General features: G+C 57.5%; 2 protein-coding genes across 4 annotated transcripts in view; both read left to right on the top strand.

Moving 5' to 3' along the window:
• Positions 1-13,099, top strand: part of RPL38 (ribosomal protein L38) — a 149,910-nt gene extending 136,811 nt beyond the window's left edge. Inside the window, exons 1-4 of one of the 3 annotated variants that reach the window (XM_065735389.1) lie at positions 3,360-3,364; positions 11,752-11,811; positions 12,653-12,775; positions 13,022-13,099. In XM_065735389.1, the coding sequence (XP_065591461.1) occupies positions 3,361-3,364; positions 11,752-11,811; positions 12,653-12,775; positions 13,022-13,047 (213 nt within the window). In that variant the 5' untranslated portion in view covers position 3,360 and the 3' untranslated portion in view covers positions 13,048-13,099. Of the gene's footprint in view, positions 1-3,359; positions 3,365-11,460; positions 11,540-11,750; positions 11,812-12,652; positions 12,776-13,021 lie in introns of those variants that run through there. The other 2 variants (XM_065735388.1, XM_065735390.1) reach the window with 2 other exon arrangements.
• A 1,271-nt stretch (positions 13,100-14,370) lies between these two features.
• TTYH2 (tweety family member 2) lies at positions 14,371-20,188 on the top strand. Its single transcript, XM_065735368.1, has 14 exons — positions 14,371-14,551; positions 15,089-15,261; positions 16,058-16,169; positions 16,713-16,933; positions 17,017-17,112; positions 17,181-17,253; positions 17,331-17,400; positions 17,506-17,561; positions 17,633-17,725; positions 17,794-17,886; positions 17,969-18,111; positions 18,189-18,374; positions 18,455-18,533; positions 19,815-20,188. Exons 1-14 carry the CDS (start codon positions 14,423-14,425, stop codon positions 19,893-19,895), a joined length of 1,605 nt encoding a protein of 534 aa, XP_065591440.1. The 5' UTR covers positions 14,371-14,422; the 3' UTR covers positions 19,896-20,188.
• The last annotated feature ends 207 nt before the right edge of the window (positions 20,189-20,395 follow it).

Raw genomic sequence — 20,395 nt, 5'->3', positions numbered from 1 at the left:
TCCCACTCCATCCCCATCCATCCCCTATCCCCAGCCCATCCCCATCCCATCCCATCTCATCCCCACCCCATCCCCACCCCATATCCACCCCATCCCCATCCCCATCCCATCCTATCCCATCCCTATCCCCATCCCCATCCCATCCTATCCCATCCCTATCCCCAGCCCCACCTCATCCCCATCCCATCCCAGCAGCTAAACCAACCTAAGCACAGCCCCAGCACTGTGCAGCAGTGATGGCAGCAGAGCTGTGGGTTTGCCACCTGCTCTGCCATCCACAGCATAAGGATCAATGTGCCCCGGGGCCACCACCATGCCCCACAGCAAGCTGCTGCAGAGCAGGAGCTCTGGAGGGACAGGAAAGTGTTCTCCTGGTGCTGGGGTCTGTGAATAATGGGAGAAGAATCCATAAGTAATTACATTCTAATTAATTAAGGGTGATGGATAGAGGGGACCGTCTGACACCACACAAATCGCACAAGCTGTAGAGAACCATTCTCCTGCCACCGTCAAATTGATTTACTGATTCGAAGGGGGAAAAAAAGCAGAAGAAAAAAGGATCTCAGCATTGCACCATTTGCAGTGCAGGATGTCCCAGCCCTTCATTTCCCTGGAACAGGACACGATCCCAACTCCGGCTGCAGCAGCAGTGCCCGGAGCACGGTGGCACCAACGAGGTCAGCTGTGCAGCTGCTGCACTTTGGGGCAGAGGGGTTTGGCCTTGCCAGCCTCAGCCCCCGGCTTTGTCTGTGAGCTCACACACAGGCTCCTTGCAGTCTGCACTCTGCCATGGCACCTGCAGAGCTGCCAGCATCACTGCTGCCACTCTGCATGACAGCCGGCACTCGGCGAGGGCTCCACCGTGAGCGGGGCTGCGATTAATTAGTGCTCTGTCTTATTAGCACCTTCATCTACTCAGTCCTGTGCTCCTCTCTGATCCGAGATGACGTGACTCGTCCTACAAAGGGCGCTCTGCAGAGACTCTGCGTCATCCCACCGTGCTCTGAGCTTTGCAAGTTATGCTCCAGCTTGCAAATGCTGGTGCACGTGTTCGCACGTGTCTGCACGAATGCACGCGTGTGCGACCACACGCAAACCCACACACACACACGCAGCCACGTGCAAACCCGTGCACACACGTGCAGTCATGTGCCAACCCATGCACACACCCTCCTCCCTCCCGGCCGCTCTCCTCCCCTCTGCTCACCCTGCTCCGCACCGCTCCACGCCGAGGCACGTCGGCCTCGGGAAGTGGCTATTGTCACATTACCTTGGAGACTAATTAAGCTGAATATGAGAGCTGGAACACCTTGACTCGGGGAAGGTTAATGGCGCGAGCCTGTCTCGAGGAGGCTGGAGCTCGAGTCAACTCTGCAACATTAATTGTGGTATTGAGCGGCACGGCACGAGCAGCTCCGGAATTGTTCTCCGCCATTACATTAATGGCATTGCCGTGTCTATATTCTTTAAGTAATTGGCAGCTTTTTCTAGGTCTCGTCCTCCATTTACTTTCACAGGACATTAGAAGTCATTGTGTACAATAGCTTCGCAAACCCCAATTTGTGCATTAAGTAGCACCATGCAGAAAAGTGGAGGATAATAAGGTGATGGACAGAAGGAAGGGGCAGCATGGGATTGCACGGGACCGCCTTCCTCACCCCTCATTTTGCTGTACAGTGATGATGCAGTGACACCCCCTCGAGTCCCACTATCTTCATACTCACGAACTGAACTAACTGGAAGCATTCTGTCTGCGTGCAGCTTTTCCCCAGCAGAGCACTGCATGGGATGGCAGAGCACAGTGATGATGGTGGGCGTGCTGGCAGCACTGAGCAGAGAACTTTGCTGGGATGATCCCTGGGAAAGGGGCAGTGTGGAGGTGAGGGAGTGTGGATGGTGCTCAGTCCCTCCAGCTTGGCTCCACGTGTGCCTTCTGCTTCTATCTCACCTCCAGCCCCCAGTGTCATTAATAAGATAATGATGAGTCATTTAACTCCAAATTTCCAGAGGGGAAGCAAATGCTTGTGCATTGGTTAATGACCGAGGCATTAATGAGACCTTTCTGAGCTGGGCTTCCATTGGAAGATGCAAGCCCACACTCCAAAACCTGCTACAGTTTGGAGGCGATGGGAGGGGTGCTGTCTGGCAGAGTCAGTGCACTGTGCTGTGCTGTGTCTCCCTGGGCTGTGTTGTGCCATGCCATGCCATGCTGTGCCATGCTGCATCATGCCATGCCATGCTGTGCAACCACTGGGCTTCCCAGCAAGGAGCTGAGCTGCTGGTTAGCAAGCTCCCAAGGGGAGAAGTGAGTAATAACAGACAAATTAAAAAGCTAAAATCCAGGGCATACTTCTTCCTCATGAGTCTGGACTAAGACACGTAACCCAGTGCTCATGGAGACAGCACAGCCAAGCTTGCAGCTGGCCCACACAGGGGAAAAGCATAGGGGCTGTGTGCAGGTTGCACACCACAGCCCCACATCTGGGCTCCATTGAAGGGTCCCACACCTCCATCCCCAACCTCTGCCTCCTCCTGGAGCCTGGGCTCTGCCCTTCTGGTGTCAAAGAAGCATGGAAAGCAAGCTAAGGGCACGCACTAAGCTCAGGGCTCATTCCCTTTCTCAGCTTTTAGCAGCTCGGGGAAGGAGAAGTTTGAAGAAAAAGTATATTTTACAAAAATTGCCACCAACCCTTTAATTAAGCAATAAAATGAGTTGGAGCATGAGGAACTGCGCGTTAATTCATCCTGAAGACATTGGGCACCGGGCCAGGAGGATCCTTTCACTGCGGTGATAAAATTTCATTTAAAAATGTTTTAACTTTTTCTTTCTTCCTTCCTTTTTTTTTTTTTTTTAACACTCTTTGGTGTAACGAAGAGGCTAAAAAAGTTACGAGCAGGAAAAGCAATGCGCTGTGAGCTCCCTGCCTTGGTGAGCCCAGCACCGCTCGCCGCCCGCGCTCCTTGTGGCACACACGAGCCCCTTTCCCATTCCTATATTTTAATCCAAAATTATTTTATCACCCATGGAAGGAAATGAAAAAAAAAAGAAAAAAAGAAAAAGAAATTGCCTAAGTAGTCGTTTATTAACAGCTATAAGTATCATTAGGCAGAGAGATGTGGTAAAATATAGATTACACCGGGAAGAATCAGAGATCCGAGTGCCATTTTTCCTGTTCAGCATGTCATTACGCATCCCGTCGTGGCATATCACAGCGATGATTAGTAGCATCAAATGACTTCTGAAAAATGATTATGTGCCATTAAAAACATTAGTCTGTCTGAAACCAGCACAAACAAATGGCCGTGCCGGGGATGAGTCATTAGCTGCGGGGTTGGGGATGTGATGGGAATCCCGGAGCCATGCGGGTGCCACCAGTGGGTGCTGCAGCTCAGGCATGTTGGATGGATGAGCTGCAGGCTTGGGGCACCTATGGGGAGAGCAGTCACAGGATGGGAGCAGGAGGTGACTCCGTGGTACCCACTTCTGGTCCCCTTGCCCCACTGCATCTCTCCCTTTCACCTTCTGCAACTCTGGAATGTGCCCCAGGTGCCTGCTAGCCCTGGCATCGATATGATGGCAGGTCTTGTTACCCTTCATGCCATCCCATCACTCTATCCACGTTGCCTAAGTCCATTAACCCAGCTTCATCACCCCAACTCATCATCCCGGATCCACCATTCCAGCACATCCGACATATCCTCCCAACCCATCACCCTAACTTGGATCCCTGGATCCATCACCCCAGCCCACACAACTCATCACCCCAACCCATCAACCCGTCTCAACCACCCCAACCCATCACCCAGCCCATTACCCCACATCCATTACCTCAACCCATTGTCCTGGATCCATCACTCCCACCCCATATAACTCATCACCCCAACCCATCACCCACTCCATTGCCCTGGATCCACCCCATAGTGCCTCCACCCCACTCCATCCCCACCCCACCCCCTGCTCTGCCCTTCCCCACCCCATGGCCATGCCCCCACCGTGCCATCCTCTGCCAGCACTTCACTCCCCGCTATTTCCACTTTAAGAGGACATAAATCCAGTTAGTACGTCCAAAGAAGAAAAATCAAAATGTCACATCTGTGGAGACGGTTCAATTGAAGGGGTATTGATTGTCACAGAGAATATTCTCACTTTATTCACCTACTTAGTCCCTTCCCCTAGGCGCATATGAATTCATCAAACATTGTCACACCACATAATAATACTTGTTCCCGGGTGTTGTTGCAGCAGCTCAGGCTTCGTCTTGCCTTCCCGGGCAAGCAGGAATTTAGGGAAGAAAAGCTTTGCTGGCAGAAAGAGCACATGAAGGCTGCAGGGTGTAAGTTAACCCCTTCGAGGCCTTCAGGAGCGCAGATGAGGTGGGTTTGGATCTGCTCACATCCTTTGACTCTGCCCTGCTGCCAGCTCCAAGGACATGGAGGAAGGCATTAGTGGGGAAAGACATTTTCCCTTTGTTTGCAACCATTTCTTGCCACATCTGCACTGCTTTGCATGGCCATGAAGAGCTCTGGAGCTGGGCAGAGCCACGGGGCTGCTCCAGGAGTAGACACAATGCAGTCAAGGAGAAAACAAGACTGCAAAGGGCAGGGCCGCTGCTATGGGAAGCTGGATCCTCCCAGGTTAGGTGTTCCTGCTAATTACGGTTCCCAGATAAGGAACACTGCACCAGGTGCTGTGGCTGGGAGATACAACCTCTAAAGGGCCGTGCTGGGGGCTGGCTGCTGCAAGGAGTGGGGAGGGTGCCTTTCCCACCTCCATCCCCATCCCCACTCTGGTGGTGGCAGCCACCAGCCGTCACCTTCTGGCAGCAATAAATTGTGAACACATAGCTGGTGTTTCTGATCCGCGTTAGCATCATATTATTTGCGTGTTAATCTGATACAGCGTAATGATTTAATCTGCTAATGGCCCTGATTCAATCTGCTCCTCTCTGGTTTAATATCCTTGCATCACGTGCACCTGACTTGCTGATTTATCCTGTTGGGTCGGCCACTCCTGGAGCAGCAATGCGATGAGCCACGGGTGGGTGATGGCACACACTGGCACACCGAGGAGGAGGAGGGTGAGGAGGAAGCAGCAGCACACAGTGCACACCCTGGCCAATGCTCTCGTGGGCAGCTCGAGCTGCTTTCTCATTCATAACCTGGATTACACTGGGAGTATGACCCAGTGGGGTCGGTAGGAATATTTGCAATGTTTCCAATGGGGATGGAAACACCACCTCTCAGCAGTGGTGACACAGAGCTGCTCATCCCCTGGTTGCTGTGCCATTCCTGTCCTCCTCCCACCCTACCCAGCCATGGCTGGGCTGATCTATGGCCGTGGAGGAAGTGATGAGGCCCCATGCCCCAAGGATGATGACACAGCTCCTGCACTGCATTCTGACCAGGAGCACAGCAGCTGCATGCCAACGAGGAGCTGGGAACAGCGGGATGAAGACATGTGGGATCGTGGCCGGGTACAGACGGATCTCTGCGGGATGTGTGTCTGCCAATGGGGACGCGGTGCTTGGGAGGATGCACGGAGCCACGTGGAGATGTAATGGGGCAGTGACAAATGCCATCTCAAGCCGCCCTGGGGAGGGGGATGCAGCTGCAGGGTGTCACCACATAGGCACCCCTGGGTTGCGAGGAGGTGCTGGGAAACCCAGATGGGACTTGGGGCTGAAAGCACTAATGAGCACAAGCTCTGCATGCTCCATCTGCTCACCAAAGGCAGAACAGGGTCCGCTCTGCAAGAGGGGAAGGGGCACTGCACAGTGTGCAGCACGGCTGGGACAAGGATGGGGCTGCAGGCCCGCGCCACATCCCTGTGCCACGTCTCCTCTGTCCCTAAAGAGACAACTCCTTTCCCTCCAGGCTGCAGCTATATGGATGCAAAGCAAACGTACCTGCCGGCCAAGTACAACAGCACACAGCGAGCAGCGGGGCTTGTCAGCATGCCTGGGAACAAACCGAGCACACGGAGCCTTCGCCTTCGCCTCTGGAGAGCCCTGGGCGCCCTGAGCTGCCCGGCCTTGATCCCGCCACCGCCGAGCCTGGAATCGTAATTACCCGCATTCATCTGGCCTCTGTTCTCGCTCCTCTCGCCTGACTTGAAATGATTTTTGGAGGCAGTTGGTGGCGAGGGAGTACAGCTGCCGCTAAGTTATCCAAACGATTTATCTTAAGATTCATACAGAATTCATTGTGCTGGGAGCCTGGGCAATGTCGGCTTTTAATATTCATGCGGATTTGGAGGCAGTGTTAATCACAGGGTCTGACAATTTGCACTTCCCTTAATTGCCCGTGCAGCAGCTCTGTCTGACCGCCAGCCCCCATGCCCACCATGGGCAGTGCTCCAGCAGGGCAGCAGAGTGCTCAGCCACAAACCACACCTGTCTGCGTGCTGCCCCAGGGCCAGGGATGTGCAAGCACACACCTGAGATCTTCCTGTGTGCTCCTATGCACCACAAGTGGTGCGTGATTCAGCACAGAGGGGACCAGTCCTGGCTGAGGACCCTCCTGTCTCCTTTGCGCTGAGCATCCCCAGTGCCACATAGCTGACAGCACAGGGCAGGGACATGCTTACCCAGCCCCAGTGCCGGCAGGTTCCCACAGGTGACACCACCATCAGGGCTCTCACACGCCCCAGTGTGGGCACACAGAGCCCTGCGGTTGCTGTCCTGGGTCCCCTCCTCGCCATCCCGCTGCCGTCCCCATGGCTGGCATTACCTGTCGCCGCTGTCACTCCGCTCCCATCCTGCCGGCTGCCACTGAGCGGGGACAGAATACCAATGAGGGACGCGGAGCCGCAGGCTGGAGAGTGGCCTCTCCTCACAGACCGGCACCCCCAGGGGTGGGGACACTGTGCCCCATGTGCCAGGACCTGGAGCAGCTCTCCCTGCACCCTGACAGCAAGGTGCTGAGACCCTGCGGCTCGTGACACAGATCTGTGACCAGCAGATGCTGATGGCACAGCCGTGGGGACAAACCCAAGGCCACCTGCCTGGCAGCAGGACCCCGATGTCACCGCCGTCCCCGAGCAGTGCCACGCAGGACCCCCCCAGCTGCTGCTTTCCGAGCAGCCAGCACTCAGCTCAGCGCAGAGAGGGGCTGGGTGGGTTCTCAGCTGTCCTCGTGCTGTAATTGTCCTAATTAGATCTACGTATTCTGATGAAGGTTTCAGAAGGAAAAAAAAAAAAAGGCAAGGCAGGAGGAGATAATCGAATCGCAGATGACATTCCCATCACCCAATCTCTCCACACAGCCTCTGCTGCAGCCGAGTCTGAAAATTATGCATAAGGGGGGAGGAAAATTACCATAATCTTCCTCTGCAGGATGACACCAAATTTGACTCGAGCCGCACGGGGTGGCGGGGAGCCAGGCAGCACCACAGCTGCTCTGCCCTTGCCCCATTGGTGCCAATGTCACCACGCAGTGCCACACACCTGCCCATCCTGTGTCCCGAGGCTGCCTGCCCACTCCCACCCAGCACTGGGCTTTTGGAGCCACTCCTGCTCCATGCAGCACCAATGGGGACCCCCCAGGTGAGTGGGGTTGGCTTTTGCGCAGAGAACTGTGGCTCACCATGAAGACACAGAGGACCTCAAGGGGATGTGGGGACACCAGTGACACACGGGTACGCTGCGGGGCTCAGACAGAGGAAGAATTCCTTTCCTTGCTCTAACAAAACACAATTAAGATGGACTTGCCTACTCTCCCTTTCCTCTGCACATCTCCCCTGAGTCACCAAATAGCCCCTTAGGAGAGGCAGCCACGGAGAAGGCATCTGCAGAGCACCCGTCCCTGCTTGTGCTGTGCTATGGAGGTGGACTGAGGGCACGTGGCAGGGGAACTCCAGCAAGGACTGGGGCTCTCACAGACGCTGGCAGCTGAGGAGTCTCCAGAATGCCATGCTTAGAGCCCATATTTCTGCTGCTGCTCTGTTCCTGGAGCTGCCTTCCTGCAGGGCTCACCGTGAGCACCAGCATTGCCTTCTGCAATGGATCAGTGCTGCAGGGGACAAGGGGACCTGCCCCTGTGCCACATCCCACCAAGAGACCCCTCTGTGTCCCGCTGAGGCCAGAACAACTCATAGCAGTGATGGTGGGCAGGATCTGGCCCCAGCCCGGACCCAGTACAGAACAATATTCCTGTGACTCAAACAGCTCCCAGTGCTTCAACTTCCACTGCATTCCTTCTCTCATCACTGAGAAGGGCTCCTGCTCCACTGACACCAATGCTCCGCCTCAGGACACAGTTTCTGTGCTCCCCCCATCCCCAAATTTGCTCTCACTTTGCATGAGAACAGGGGCTTTTGTTTCGTGGGATTTCATCCCCTCTGCTGCCTGTTCCCCACCTCCAGCCTGAGCCGCCTTTGTCCTCAGCACATAAAGAACAAAAGGGGAGACGGAAAAAATATGATCTTGCCTGCAAATGGGCTTTTTTTTCCCCCCCCAAGTCGACCATGAAGCGTCGGATGCTCTTTAAGGACCCGGCTGACGAATGGCAGGGCATGGGGCTGCCATTAGCAGCGGATTGATCGGCTCTCGGCAGCGCTGCCGGGGCCCTGAGCTCCGAGAGGAGAGAGAGGAAGACAGGAGAACGAAGGGAAGTACCGAGTGATTGGGAATAGTTTTCAGTCCCTGATAGTAATAAACACATTCAGCAAATTCCACTCTCGCTTTGGAGCAGGTGATCGTGATGCACGGCCTTTCTTCTCTGCACCGGGGGGGGGGGGGGGGGGAAGCTCGAGTAAACAGGGGGAAAAAATCCATTCCTGCTGCAGTTTGTTCTCTGAACGGGGACCCTCCCTCCCAACCTGTCCTTCCATGTCTCCCGTTAGATCTGCTGCCTTCCCACCTTCTCCCTGTGCTGCTTTCCAGGGCAAACACATTCACCCCAATGGAAGTGTGACTGAGCTGCTTGCCCGCTGGCAGCTCCCTGGGGGAGCAGCAGTGCCCACCGAGCTTGGAGTGCCCACACGAGGGCTTCTCCTGATAATTTTCCCTCTGTCCCCCACATACATCCCCTCTTGGGCAGGGGGATGTCAGCATGGACATGTCCGGAGCATCACATGGGCCCCACGAGCAGGAGATAGTCGTGTCCTTGGAGAAGCAGGGTGGGAAGGAAGCAGCAGCACAGCACAGCAGCTCCTTCCCTCCGCCAGCAGAAACGGTTTGCGACCGCTTTACAGATGGCGTAATTACACCTAACGAAAATAAGGCTGCCCCGCGTGTGTAAACACGGCTGCGACGGAGCAGCGGCCGCAAGCAGCGCTCGGGCAGAGGGCACAGCTCCGGCACCGCTGAGCGATGGAGCCGACGGCGGTGACCATGGGCGGCCGCTGAACTTGGAGTCGGGGAGAGAGAGAGAGAGAGAGAAATCCCATCGGCCGCCGCATCTCTCTGTCGCTGCTTGCTGTCTCCCTCCCTCGCCCAGAGCTGTCCCTGCTGCCGCCGATAAGCAGATAGCATCTAATCGCCGCGTGCACGCGCACCGCGCCGGCTCAGCTCCGTGCCACCCGCCGTCCCCAAGGGCACGGGGACACGGCGCTCGGGGACGAGACCCCCGGCAGTGCCCTCAGTGGTTGAAACGGGGCGCGCTGGGGGTCAGCATCCAAACCTTCCCCCATCCCTGCACGGCTGCAAGATGAGAGTTTTTAGTATCAAGCCGGTAGCCAGAGGGTGAATTAAGGATGCTAATTTAATTTCGTTAGGCGGAGGAGCCGAGGCCGGTGGGAAGCAGGGAGGAAATGTATTTGATGTGTTTTAAAAGCTGCAGTTTCGGAATGCGATCTGTCTCTCTATTTTTTTTTCTCCTTAATTTAAAGCCAGTCATAAAAAGATCCCCTCTTTGAGGAGCTAATGACTCTCATGAATTATTTTTGTTGATTTATACACCCACTCCGCTTTTAAATGATATTAATAAGGACAAAGTGAATCTGTTCTCAGGCAGCAGCAGGGATGGAGGGCACAGGACCTGCGCATTTCGGGCCAAAACCTGGTGATTTTAGAGGCGAGGAGGTCGAGCAGCAGGCAGAAGCTGTACCCCCACGCTCGGCACTGTCACAGCTCTCAGCGCTGTCCCACATCCACCCCATTCCCACCTCCACCCCATGGCACCGGGATGTGACATCAGCACTCAGCATTGCTGCCGCTATGGGGCACTTTCCACGCCGCTTTGGTTTTATTGTGCCGCCACGCCGCCGCTTCATTCTCTGCTGTCTTTCTTCTGCGCTGTTGATTTACGTTGTTAGTGTTTTAATTACACAATTCAGCACTCCTTAAAACATGAAAAACCGCTCAACTTTCGGAGCAATTAAAACGCAGCGGAGTAGATCAGCCGATCTGGGATGAGAGAAGTAAATCAAACAATTACAAAACTCATCTTTTTTGGAAGGAGGGGGAGGGTGGAATTGCCCCACTCTGGCTCTGACAGAGCTGTGATCTCTCTATATCCGTCTCCTTCTCCCCTGTAATCCCATCCCACCACTCCGTGGAGCTGCCAGCATCCCTGCAGCTGTCAGAGGGTCGGAGCTGCCATCGTCCCCAGCACGCGCAGACCCTCGACCTGTGTCCGATGCAGCACAGGGGGTCACCTCATCCGTTAATGACAACATTAAAGGCAGCCGTTCCCCGAGCCGCACCCCATTGCAGCGCTGCGGGTGACGGCGCGGGGCGGTGATGTGGGGCAGGGCGGGGGGCACAGCCCACCCACCGCAGGGGTCCGTGCACGTTCGTGTGAGCTCGCATCCATCACGGCCCGCCCTCAGGTGCCCAGGGCCACGTCTGTGCATGCACGGGGGGGAGAGACCTCCACCCCCGCAGCTTCTCCCGTTAATTCGCAGCACCGTCCGCCGGCGGCCGCGTCCCTTCCGCTCCCGGGCAGTGCCGCCCCGTCCTCAAGCGGCCGCGAGGAGGAACGGGGATTTAGGTCGGTTCATGGGGATTTTGTGCGTGGCTACGGCTCCCTCTTGTGGACAAGTGGCTGCATTGCACCCAGCCGCGTCTCTGCAGCCGCAGACTGGAAACCATAGGGCTGGGTGGCTCCATAGGGTCATAGAGGTCGGAGCTCCTGCAGCAGTCACGGCATCCCTTCTGCCCACAACGTAGCAGCACCTTTCGCCGAGCACCCCAGTGCCCACGGGATACAGCACAGCTGAGACCCCACCAACTCATCGCAGCGCCGCGCCGCGCTGCTTTTTGTCCCTCCGCCCGCGCCGTACCGCGCTGCGGGAGGAGGGGGGGCGGGACTTGGAGTGGGCGTCCCGGAAGCGGAAGTGCGGCCATCTCTTTCCGCCCGCAGTAACTGAGAGGCGTCGCGGTGAGCTGGGTGGGACGCGGTGTATCCGCTGTCATCCTCGGCCGTGTGGGGCTGAGCGGCTCCGGGGGGTGCGGGGCGGGCGGTGGGGGCTCGGGGCCGGCCGATGGCGGGCGGCGGGCGCGGGGCGGCCGTTGACGCCGTGAGGGTGATGCGCTGACGCCATCTTGGCTTGTGTCTCCCACAGGTTGGAGCGAGCTGAGCCCGGCTTGGAGCCATGGTGAGGAAGGGGGTCGTAGGGGAGCGGGTGGGGGCTCGCGGATGTGCTTTGGGGCGTCTCTATCTAAGAGTGGGGATTTTTGCTCCTGGCTCTGGGGCTGCACACTGGAGGGTTTGGGCCGAGCCCCAGTGAGTGGAGTGGCAGCACCAAGGGTGGGATGTGGGTGGGTATCAGCTCTTGTCCCTTGTCTTGACTGCATTTCATCTTTCAGCCTCGCAAGATTGAGGAGATCAAAGATTTTCTGCTGACAGCCAGGAGGAAGGATGCAAAGTGTGAGTGCTGGAGCTGCTTTAGGGGAGGAGTAGGGGTGTGCTCCAGCAGTTCCCTCCATGAGCTGGGCTGCAGGCCCATGTCACCCCACGAGGCTGAGCAGCTCCGTGCTATGGAAGCACTGAGGGACTCCTCGTGCTGAGGCTCTGTCTGCATGCAACACCAGTGGCATTTGCAAAAGGTTTTGCTGAGCATTGACTGAGCAAAGCTGTTGTGGCTGGAGGGGAGCTGCAGGGGACGGGGTGCAGTACCAGGGACTGGAGGTGGTCAGGGTTTGGCACTCACTCAGTTGTGTTTCCTTCACTGCTGTTCACTCGTGGGTGTTTTTGCCAAACTCAGGTTGCAGGTGGTGGGGAAACTATTTGCAAATATTGCCCTGTTTCTGCCTTAGGTTAGCATTTGACAAGCTAGAAGGTGTCGTTCTCTTAAAACCCTGCGACTCCTGACAAGTGAATCACGCTTGAATTCAAGTTTTCTATTGTTGCAAATACAAAGACAGTTATAATTGAGAAGCTGAAATGTCTTGTCTTGGTATTTAACAACGTGTGAGTTTTCCTTTTTGCATATTTGGATGTAGCTGTCATGGGGAAGAGGTGCTTTAATTCTGGGAATGTTTTGTTAACTCAGCAGTGTGGGTGAGGGAGGGATAGTTCAGTGCACACTGCTATTATAGTTGCTGACAGCTGCTTACAAAGCATTCCAATACCTTTCAACACATTCTAGATTTTGCAGCAGCTCTACTGGCTCTTGTAATGCTGAGCTGTGGGGCTGTGCACTAGGAAAGGAAAGCAACTGACCACAGGGGTTGCTGCTGTGCCACTAAGCAGTTCCTTAATCCTGCAGCTGTCAAGATCAAGAAGAACAAAGACAATGTGAAGTTCAAGGTGCGCTGCAGCCGGTACCTGTACACCCTGGTCATCACAGACAAGGAGAAGGCAGAGAAGCTGAAGCAGTCACTGCCTCCAGGTATCACTGGTGTGTGGGGCATCTGAGGGGTGACCCCCAGGGGCCAGCCCAAGTCTGTGCTGGAGCACAGCTGAGTTCAGGATAGAAGGAAGGGCAGAAGGTGCAGTGTGGAGCTGCCCCATGCCCTCTGCAAAGCCAGTAATAAGCTGCCTGTCTCCTGGACAAGGGCAGATGGTTGTCTCCTGGCCAGGCAGGCAGGGCAAGGAGCCATGTTTCAAACTTCTGTTGTCTTTTTCTCCTCCCTAGGTTTGGCTGTGAAGGAGCTGAAATGAACTGTCTGCACCTAGATTTCTCCACGTTTATTACAATAAAAATTGAACTGTTTCCAGGTGTCGGAATTGTCCTTTCCAAAAAGCACCATGCTGAAGCCATTTGTATTCCTCTAACTGCTCTAGGAGGGAGGGGAGGACTGGTTTCTGTCATGTGTGGCCTGGACCGGCTCCCCCAGCGTGCCTGCAAACGTTCTGGTGCTTTGGGGGCTGGTTTTGGTGCGTGCCCCAGCAGTGCCTGCAGTGAGGGGCACCCCAGGGGGCTGAGGCAGCTGCTCTGTGCATGTGAATGGAGGTTCTTGTCAGCTGCCATATGGTCTGCTTTCACATCCTAAGAGTTGAGCCTCCTCAGCTCAGCCAGCTGGCAGCTGCCGGGTGAGACTGCATGCCAGAGCAGAAGAGTGCTTGGCTGTAGGGCTGTAGGTTGTGCTAACATTCGTTCTGGGTGAGTCTTGGGGCTGCAGGAGAGCTCTGAGGTCCTTGGGCTGGCAAAGAGCAGCTGCTTTGTCTGCAGGTCACTGGGATCCCTATTGCCCCCCCCTCCTCAATGCAGCGTTCCCTGAAGGTCTTCCAGGTCCTGGTGTGTGTGAGCTGTGCTGGGGGCACCCACACTGCCAGGGCTCGGGGTCAGCATGCAGCCCTTTGCAGCACACTGGCTCTGGGGAGAAGGAAATGGTTTTTAGTGGAAGATATTTGCAACAGGGGAACTTCCTCAGGCTCATTTTTCTCACTGTGTTTCTGATTTGGTGCAGCTTGCACGTGGAGCAATGGGTATTAATAACACATGCTTGAGAGGAGAGCCAGAAAGAGTAAAACTTCTTGGCAGGGAGTGGTATTTTGCCAAGGATTTGTGGCAGTGCTGACTGGATGTGTTCATCAGTGGAGCCCTGCAGGATGATCTATGGGATTCGGTGTCTTTCCAGCACGGATGTGGGGATGCCTGGCACGTCCTCAGCTCCTCTTTGTTGGGATGGAGCAGTTCTGGGGTGACCAGATGGGCTGTGAGCTGAGTTCAAGCACAGCTCTGGGGCTGAGTCCTGTTGTGTGGCCCTACTGTGGGCATAGAGGGGGTGTAGTGGCCCTATAAGGGGTGTGTGTCCCCTTGTCATCCCATTAGGGTACGATTTGCTTATGGGGCAGCGATGCCTTTGTAGCAGTTGGAGGGGTACGATGCCTCTGCAGCACCGAAGCGACGGGGATGCAGTGCCATTAGGGTACGGATCCCATATGGGAAGACCCTCCCAGCCGAGGGGGCGGGGCCAGAGGGGAGGCGTGGTCTCGCGGGTGGGGCGTGGTCACCGGGAGGGGGCGGGGCCAGGAGGGCGGGGCGCGGCGTGGCGGCGCGGAGCCCCCCGCCATCAGCGGCCCCGGTCCCGCCATGCCGCCCGCCCGCGCCGATTACCTGGCGCCCTGGTGGGCGGCCTGGCTGCACGGGCTGCCCCACCGCGGCCTGCGCTTGCAGCCCGTGCCCGCCGCCTTCCGCCCGCAGGACCCCGAATACCAGCAGGTACGGACAGCGCTCCCCGCTTTGTGCCCCCTCAGCTCCGCGCTCGGCTCCTCCGTTCCCCGTACTCCCGACCCTTATCCTGCAGCGGGGCCTCGGGAGGGGGTGCGCTCCGCGCTGGGGGGGGTCTCGCACCAACACAAACAAACGTCCCCTCCTTGCGGTGACCGCTTTCACCCCGCCTGTTGCCGGCACAAAGCGCCCTTCTTCCCGCGGAAGACGCGTGGGGCCCCGCCGGTAACCCCGGTTCGTGCGGTACCCCCGGTTCCCGGTGCCGGGGCTGTAGCGGGTCCCGGCGCGGGGCAGCGCTGTGCGAGACCGCCCCGCTCCCTGCCCCGAGCATCCTGGGTGCTGCCCGAACGCGACAATGCCTTCCCTGCTCCGCACCCACTCTATGCCGCGGGGACGGGGACGAGAGCCGGCACCGCTTCCTCTTTCCCCTTGTGACCGTCCCTTGGGAAGCCCCGGGACCCAGCCCCCCCCAGCGCCTCTTCCCCGAATGGCTCCGCGAGCAGCACGGCGTCCCCTTTCCCTTCACAGTCGCTGCTTTTCTTCGGCTTGGTGTCTGCCGTCTGCCTCGGCCTCAACCTCCTCTTCCTCACCGTCTACCTGATCTGCTTCTGCTGCTGCAAGCGGGACCAGGAGCCCAATGCCAAGCGGCCCCGCTCCTGCTGCATCACCTGGATGGCCGTCACCGCCGGGCTCATCTGCTGGTGAGGGCTCCTGCCACCGTGCCCCCCCCCCCCACACCGCAGCAGGGCGGCCCTGGGGTCCCGTCCCCACCCCTGTCCCTACCCTGCCTCCCACTAATCCCAGCGGTCACTAATCCCAGCCCGTGGCAGATGGTGAGCGGCAGTGTGACCCAGCTGGCGGCCCCGCTTCGTTGTGCCCGCCCTTAATTGTGGATTGTGACCACCATTAATTGTGGCCGCAGCAATTAGGGGACGGGCAGCAGCGCTTTGCTCACCCCTTCTCTAGTCCCCCCCCTCCCAGCCCCCGGGAGCAGCACGCGGTTCCCTTTGGTGGTGCAGCAGACAAAGGCTCGCTGTCTGCCTGAAAGCGCTGCGCTGAGCAGCACATGTCCCCGCTGAGCTCCCTGCACCTGTCCCATGATCACTCCCCAATCCCAGGGCAGAGCACAGGGACGTGGTGCTCACAGCCCCCAGGGGCTGACACCAAATCTGGGCTGGTGGGTTGCTGTCTGTCATTTTTATTGCCGTGGCTGCCAGCACGTGCTGGGGTCGGGTGCATCCCTGCTCAGAGCTGCTTTGCTCACTGTGCTGCTTGTCAGCAATGGGTGTTTTCCAGCTCATTCCCCTAATCTGCTTTGCCTTGATCTCTCTGGGTCTGGCAGGATCCAGTGCCCGGCCCGTGGAGCAGTTCTGGGCTCTGGTGTCACCTGATTTGAGCAGGTCCCCATCACAGTGCTGTCTCCATCCTCACAGCCAGGCAATGCCTTGGGGTGAGCATTTCCTTCTTCTCTAACCTGGGTCCCTTCTCTGCCCCCAGCACGGCTGTTGGTATCGGCTTCTATGGGAACAGTGAGACCAACGATGGGGTGTACCAGCTGCTCTACGCCCTGGACAACGCCAACCACACCCTGACTGGCATCGACACACTGGTAGGGCTGTGAGAGCTAGGGCTGTGAGATCCCCCCCAGCCCCCTCCATGCCCCTGGCTGCTGCTTTGCCATATACTCCTTGATTTCCTTGCAAAGCCAATCTCTCCCGGGGCAGAAAGCACTGAAAATCCATCTGAAGTGGGACTGGTGTTCCCATTGGAGGAGGGGGTGCTGCAGGGGACCCTCCCCAGCTGTGCTGCAGGGCTGGGCTGAGCCCCCTGGGGCGGCCGGGCTGAGCTGAGCACGGGAGGCTGACGTCAGCCCTGCAGAATGGGGCCTTTGTGCTGTGTTATCTGTGTCGGGGCCATCCCTGCTGTGCCTCGGCCGCCCTTCCCTGCTGCATCCCTTAGTTTGGGGATACAGCTATCTGCCCAAAAGGTTGGGTTGTCCCCGCCGCCCCTCCCCATGGGGTGGCCAAGGCTGGAGGGGGAAGCAGGACACCTTGAACCTTGTTCTCAGCCAGGCAGCACCTGCTGTCTGCACCAAGGGGAACCCCCAGCCCCTCTCAGCCATGCTGGTCCTCCCCCCGTGCCCCATCTCTAGGTGGCAAGCACCACGCAGCAGCTGCAGGTGGCCCTGGAGCAGCACCTGGAGCAGCTGACTGAGGTGCTGGCAGCGCGGGCTGACTACCTGCAGACCCTCAAGTTCCTGCAGCAGCTGGCAGGCAGCATCGTGCTGCAGATCTCAGGGCTGCCCAGCTGGCACGGTGTCAGTGACGACCTGACCGCTCTGGCTGCCGTCGTCAGCTATGTGGAGTACTACCGGTGAGATGGGATGGAATCCTGAGCGTTCCCCACCCTGGGGTGCTGGGAAGAACGCACTGACAGAGCCCTTCCTCTGCACCCAGGTGGCTGTCCTACCTCCTCTTCTTCATCCTCATCCTCACCGTCTGCCTGCTGGCCTGCCTGGGGCTGGCCAAACGCTCCCGCTGCCTCCTCGCCATGTGAGTCTCCCCCTGGGGCCGGGATGGGGCTGTCCTTGTAGAGCTATCCCTCACCCTTCTCCCCACAGGATGCTGTGCTGTGGGCTCCTGACCCTCATCCTCAGCTGGTGCTCCATGGCTGTGGACACGTCGGCAGCAGTGGTGAGTGGTGGCCGTGGGGTGGCTGTGGGCTGCTGAACGCTGTCCCAACCCCACTGTGCTCTGTCTCATCCCCACAGGGCACTAGTGATTTCTGTGTGGCCCCAGATAAGTTCATCATGAACCAGACAGAGAGCGACATAAGTGCAGGTAGGGAGCCCTAGAGCTCCCTAAAGCATGATGGGGGGCTCAAGGAGGTTCGTGCTCCATCCTGCTCTCTGTAGTGCTTGCACTGATATTTATTTTACTTCACAGAGGTTGTTCACTATTACCTGTACTGTGAGCAGAGCCTGAGCAGCCCCTTCCAGCAGGTACAGGGGGATGGGATCCTTGGGGTGGGGGTGGCCACCCAGCTCTGACCCACCTCTGCTGCCCCTTGCAGGCTCTCACCGTCTTCCAGCGCTCGCTCACCACCATGCAGATGCAGACCCAGGGCTTGATCCAGTTCGCTCTGCCCCTCTTCCCAACGGCTGAGGTATGGGGTGGGGGGAGCGGGGTTTTCCCCCCTGCCATCATCTGTTCTCACCCCTCTGTTCTCCACAGAAAGATCTCCTGGGGATCCAGCAGCTGCTCAACACCTCAGAGACCAGCCTGCATCAGCTCACGGCCCTGCTGGACTGCCGCGGTCTGCACAAGGTGAGGGGGGGTCCAGGACGCAGCCCCACACAGCCCCCAGGATCCCCCCAGCCTCCACCTCTGCCCCATCCTATTGCTGCAGGACTACCTGGATGCCCTCATCGGTGTTTGCTATGATGGCGTGGAGGGACTGCTCTACCTGGTGCTCTTCTCCCTGCTGGTGGCCGCGTCCTTCTCCACCATCGTCTGCGCTGCACCGCGTGCCTGGACGCATCTGGCGGGCAGGTGGGGGCAGCGTGGACCCCTTCCTTCCTTCTTTTTCTCAAGGGGCTGATGATAACTACCACCTCCCCCCCCTGCAGGGACCGGGACTACGATGACATCGACGAGGAGGACCCCTTCAACCCCCAGGCACGGCGCATCGCCGCCCACCACCCGGTGCGGGGGCAGCTCCGCAGCTTCTGCAGCTACAGCAGCAGCCTGGGCAGCCAGAGCAGCCTGCACCCCCCAGCACAGACCATCTCCAATGCCCCGGTCTCCGAGTACATGTGAGGCCACCCCGAGGTTCCCCCACAGCCTGGGGATGCTGTGCTGGGGGCTCATCCCACTGGGTGTCTTTACCCTGCAGGAACCAAGCGGTGCTCTTCGGAGGGAACCCACGCTATGAGAATGTGCCGCTGATCGGCAGGGGCTCTCCCCCCCCCACGGTACGGTGGGCAGCTGAGGCCAAGTCCTTCTTGTGACTGAGGGTGGTGGGTGCTGGGAACCCCCGTGGGGCAGTGCTGTGGGGTGGGGCCCCCTCCTCCTGTGCCGGATCTGCCTGCAGATCGCTGCTCCCCATCTCACTAACCCAGTTCTTCACCAGCCCATGAGGGCTACGGGGAGAGGTCACCGACCACGTGCTCAGAGGAGACCAAAATAGTTCTCTTTCTGTCTGCTTTACTCTTTTTTTTTTTTTCATTCATCCCAAGACTTTCAAAGGACACTTTGTGCAGTAATTCGTGCGCACTCACATCCTTCCCCCTCCCTACTGCCGTTTCTTTAAACCCACCCTGCCTGTTAATGCCTGCTTTATTTTATTTCTTTTTGTTTTGTTTTGCATCAATTATTTTGGAGCTAAGTTGCCCATCAAGAGTAAGTTCAGTTGCTTCATCCTCCTCACTTCTTGTCCCTGGGCTCCTGTCCTCGCTTCTCTCCTCGTAGCTCCCTCTGTCCCCTCCCCTCTGGGGCTTTTTTGCTGCTGAGCAGAGATGGAGGGCTGAGGAGGATTGGGGCCACATGTAGTTTGCACCTTCTCTATGCCTGGGTGTCTGGAAGTGGTCTCCATCCCCATCCCTTCTTGGTGCAGTTTTTTCCCCTCCTTTTCTGGCAGCATCTCTCTGTTTCCATGCCTGCATCCCAAGGACTCATTCCTCCCCATCCTGGCTCGCCCTTTGTGGGGCTGCCATGGGGACAGGGTGACAACCGTGGCACTGCTGTGATGGTTGAGATCCCTATGCTCTCCTCTGCTGGGAGCAGTTTTTGCAATCAGGTGAAAGCGTGGAGGTTTTAATCCGATTGCACAGCCCTCACAGCTGGAGGGCTGCTCCCGGGGGGAGGAATGAATGTGGGGATTAATTTGAGTGCTTCTCCCTGCCCTGAATGGTTGAATTTAACTAGGATTCGGATCCCTAAGGAAGGACTTTTGTGGTCCGAAATAACAAACTCGGAATAATCTTCCTTAATGCCAAGTCAGGGTGCCCCTCCCTCCAGCAAAGTGCTGCAAAAAATGAATTGTGCTCCATTATCGGAGCTGGAGGTTTTGTCTGCAGACTCTCCCAACTTCCAGCTGGGGCAGAGGCTGGAGAGACCCAGATTAATGGGGATTAATACCAATAGGAAGCAATCTTCCCATCCAACCTCAGGCTTTCTCAATGCTAGCAGAAATGCTGGGCTGGGAGGGATGTGGGGGGGCTCAGGCTGTGCTCACCCCATGTCTTCTCCTGCAGTACTCCCCAAGCATGCGAGCCACCTACCTGTCTGTCACCGATGAGCACCTCCGGCCCCAGCACACCGAGTTCCCAGCCTAGCAGCTTGCCCCACAGCTCAAGGGAGGAGAAAAAGCCACTGGCGTCCCCGTGACGGAAACCAAAGACACCCAGAGCCCCTCGGTGGGCAAGGGGCTGCAGATGAGCCCCGGCCGTGGGATCCATGCTCCGTGCACTCCCTTCCCTGGCAGCTTCTGCTCACTCTCACGTCTTCCTGCCTTATGGGATGCTTCCCTGGACTGACTGTGGCTCTCCAGGAGGGCTGGAGGTGGTTCACCTCTCCCTTCCCTCCTGCGCCTGCTCGGGGTGGTTTTATGCCACGGTTGGGGACCATATCTGGGCTGGGGTTGTCCCAGAGCAGCTCCTTCATCCCGTAGCAATGCAGAACCAACCACTAGTGACCCCACCACCTTCTCCATGCCAAGGGGCATCGAATAGGGATGTCTTGACCCTGCTGGTTTTCTTTTGCTTTGCATCTTGTAAGTTACCTGAAGAGCAGAGATGCAGCTCAGCTCGCTGCTTCTGTTCCAGCTTGGATTTGC

Source organism: Cyrtonyx montezumae, unplaced genomic scaffold, assembly GCF_038088225.1.
Source record: "Cyrtonyx montezumae isolate F1298 unplaced genomic scaffold, pur_monq_1.0 scaffold_19, whole genome shotgun sequence".
NCBI classification, from domain to species: Eukaryota; Metazoa; Chordata; class Aves; order Galliformes; family Odontophoridae; genus Cyrtonyx; species Cyrtonyx montezumae.
The sequence above is the reverse complement of the archived record's forward strand: the minus strand, read 5'-3'. Positions and strand labels throughout refer to the sequence as shown.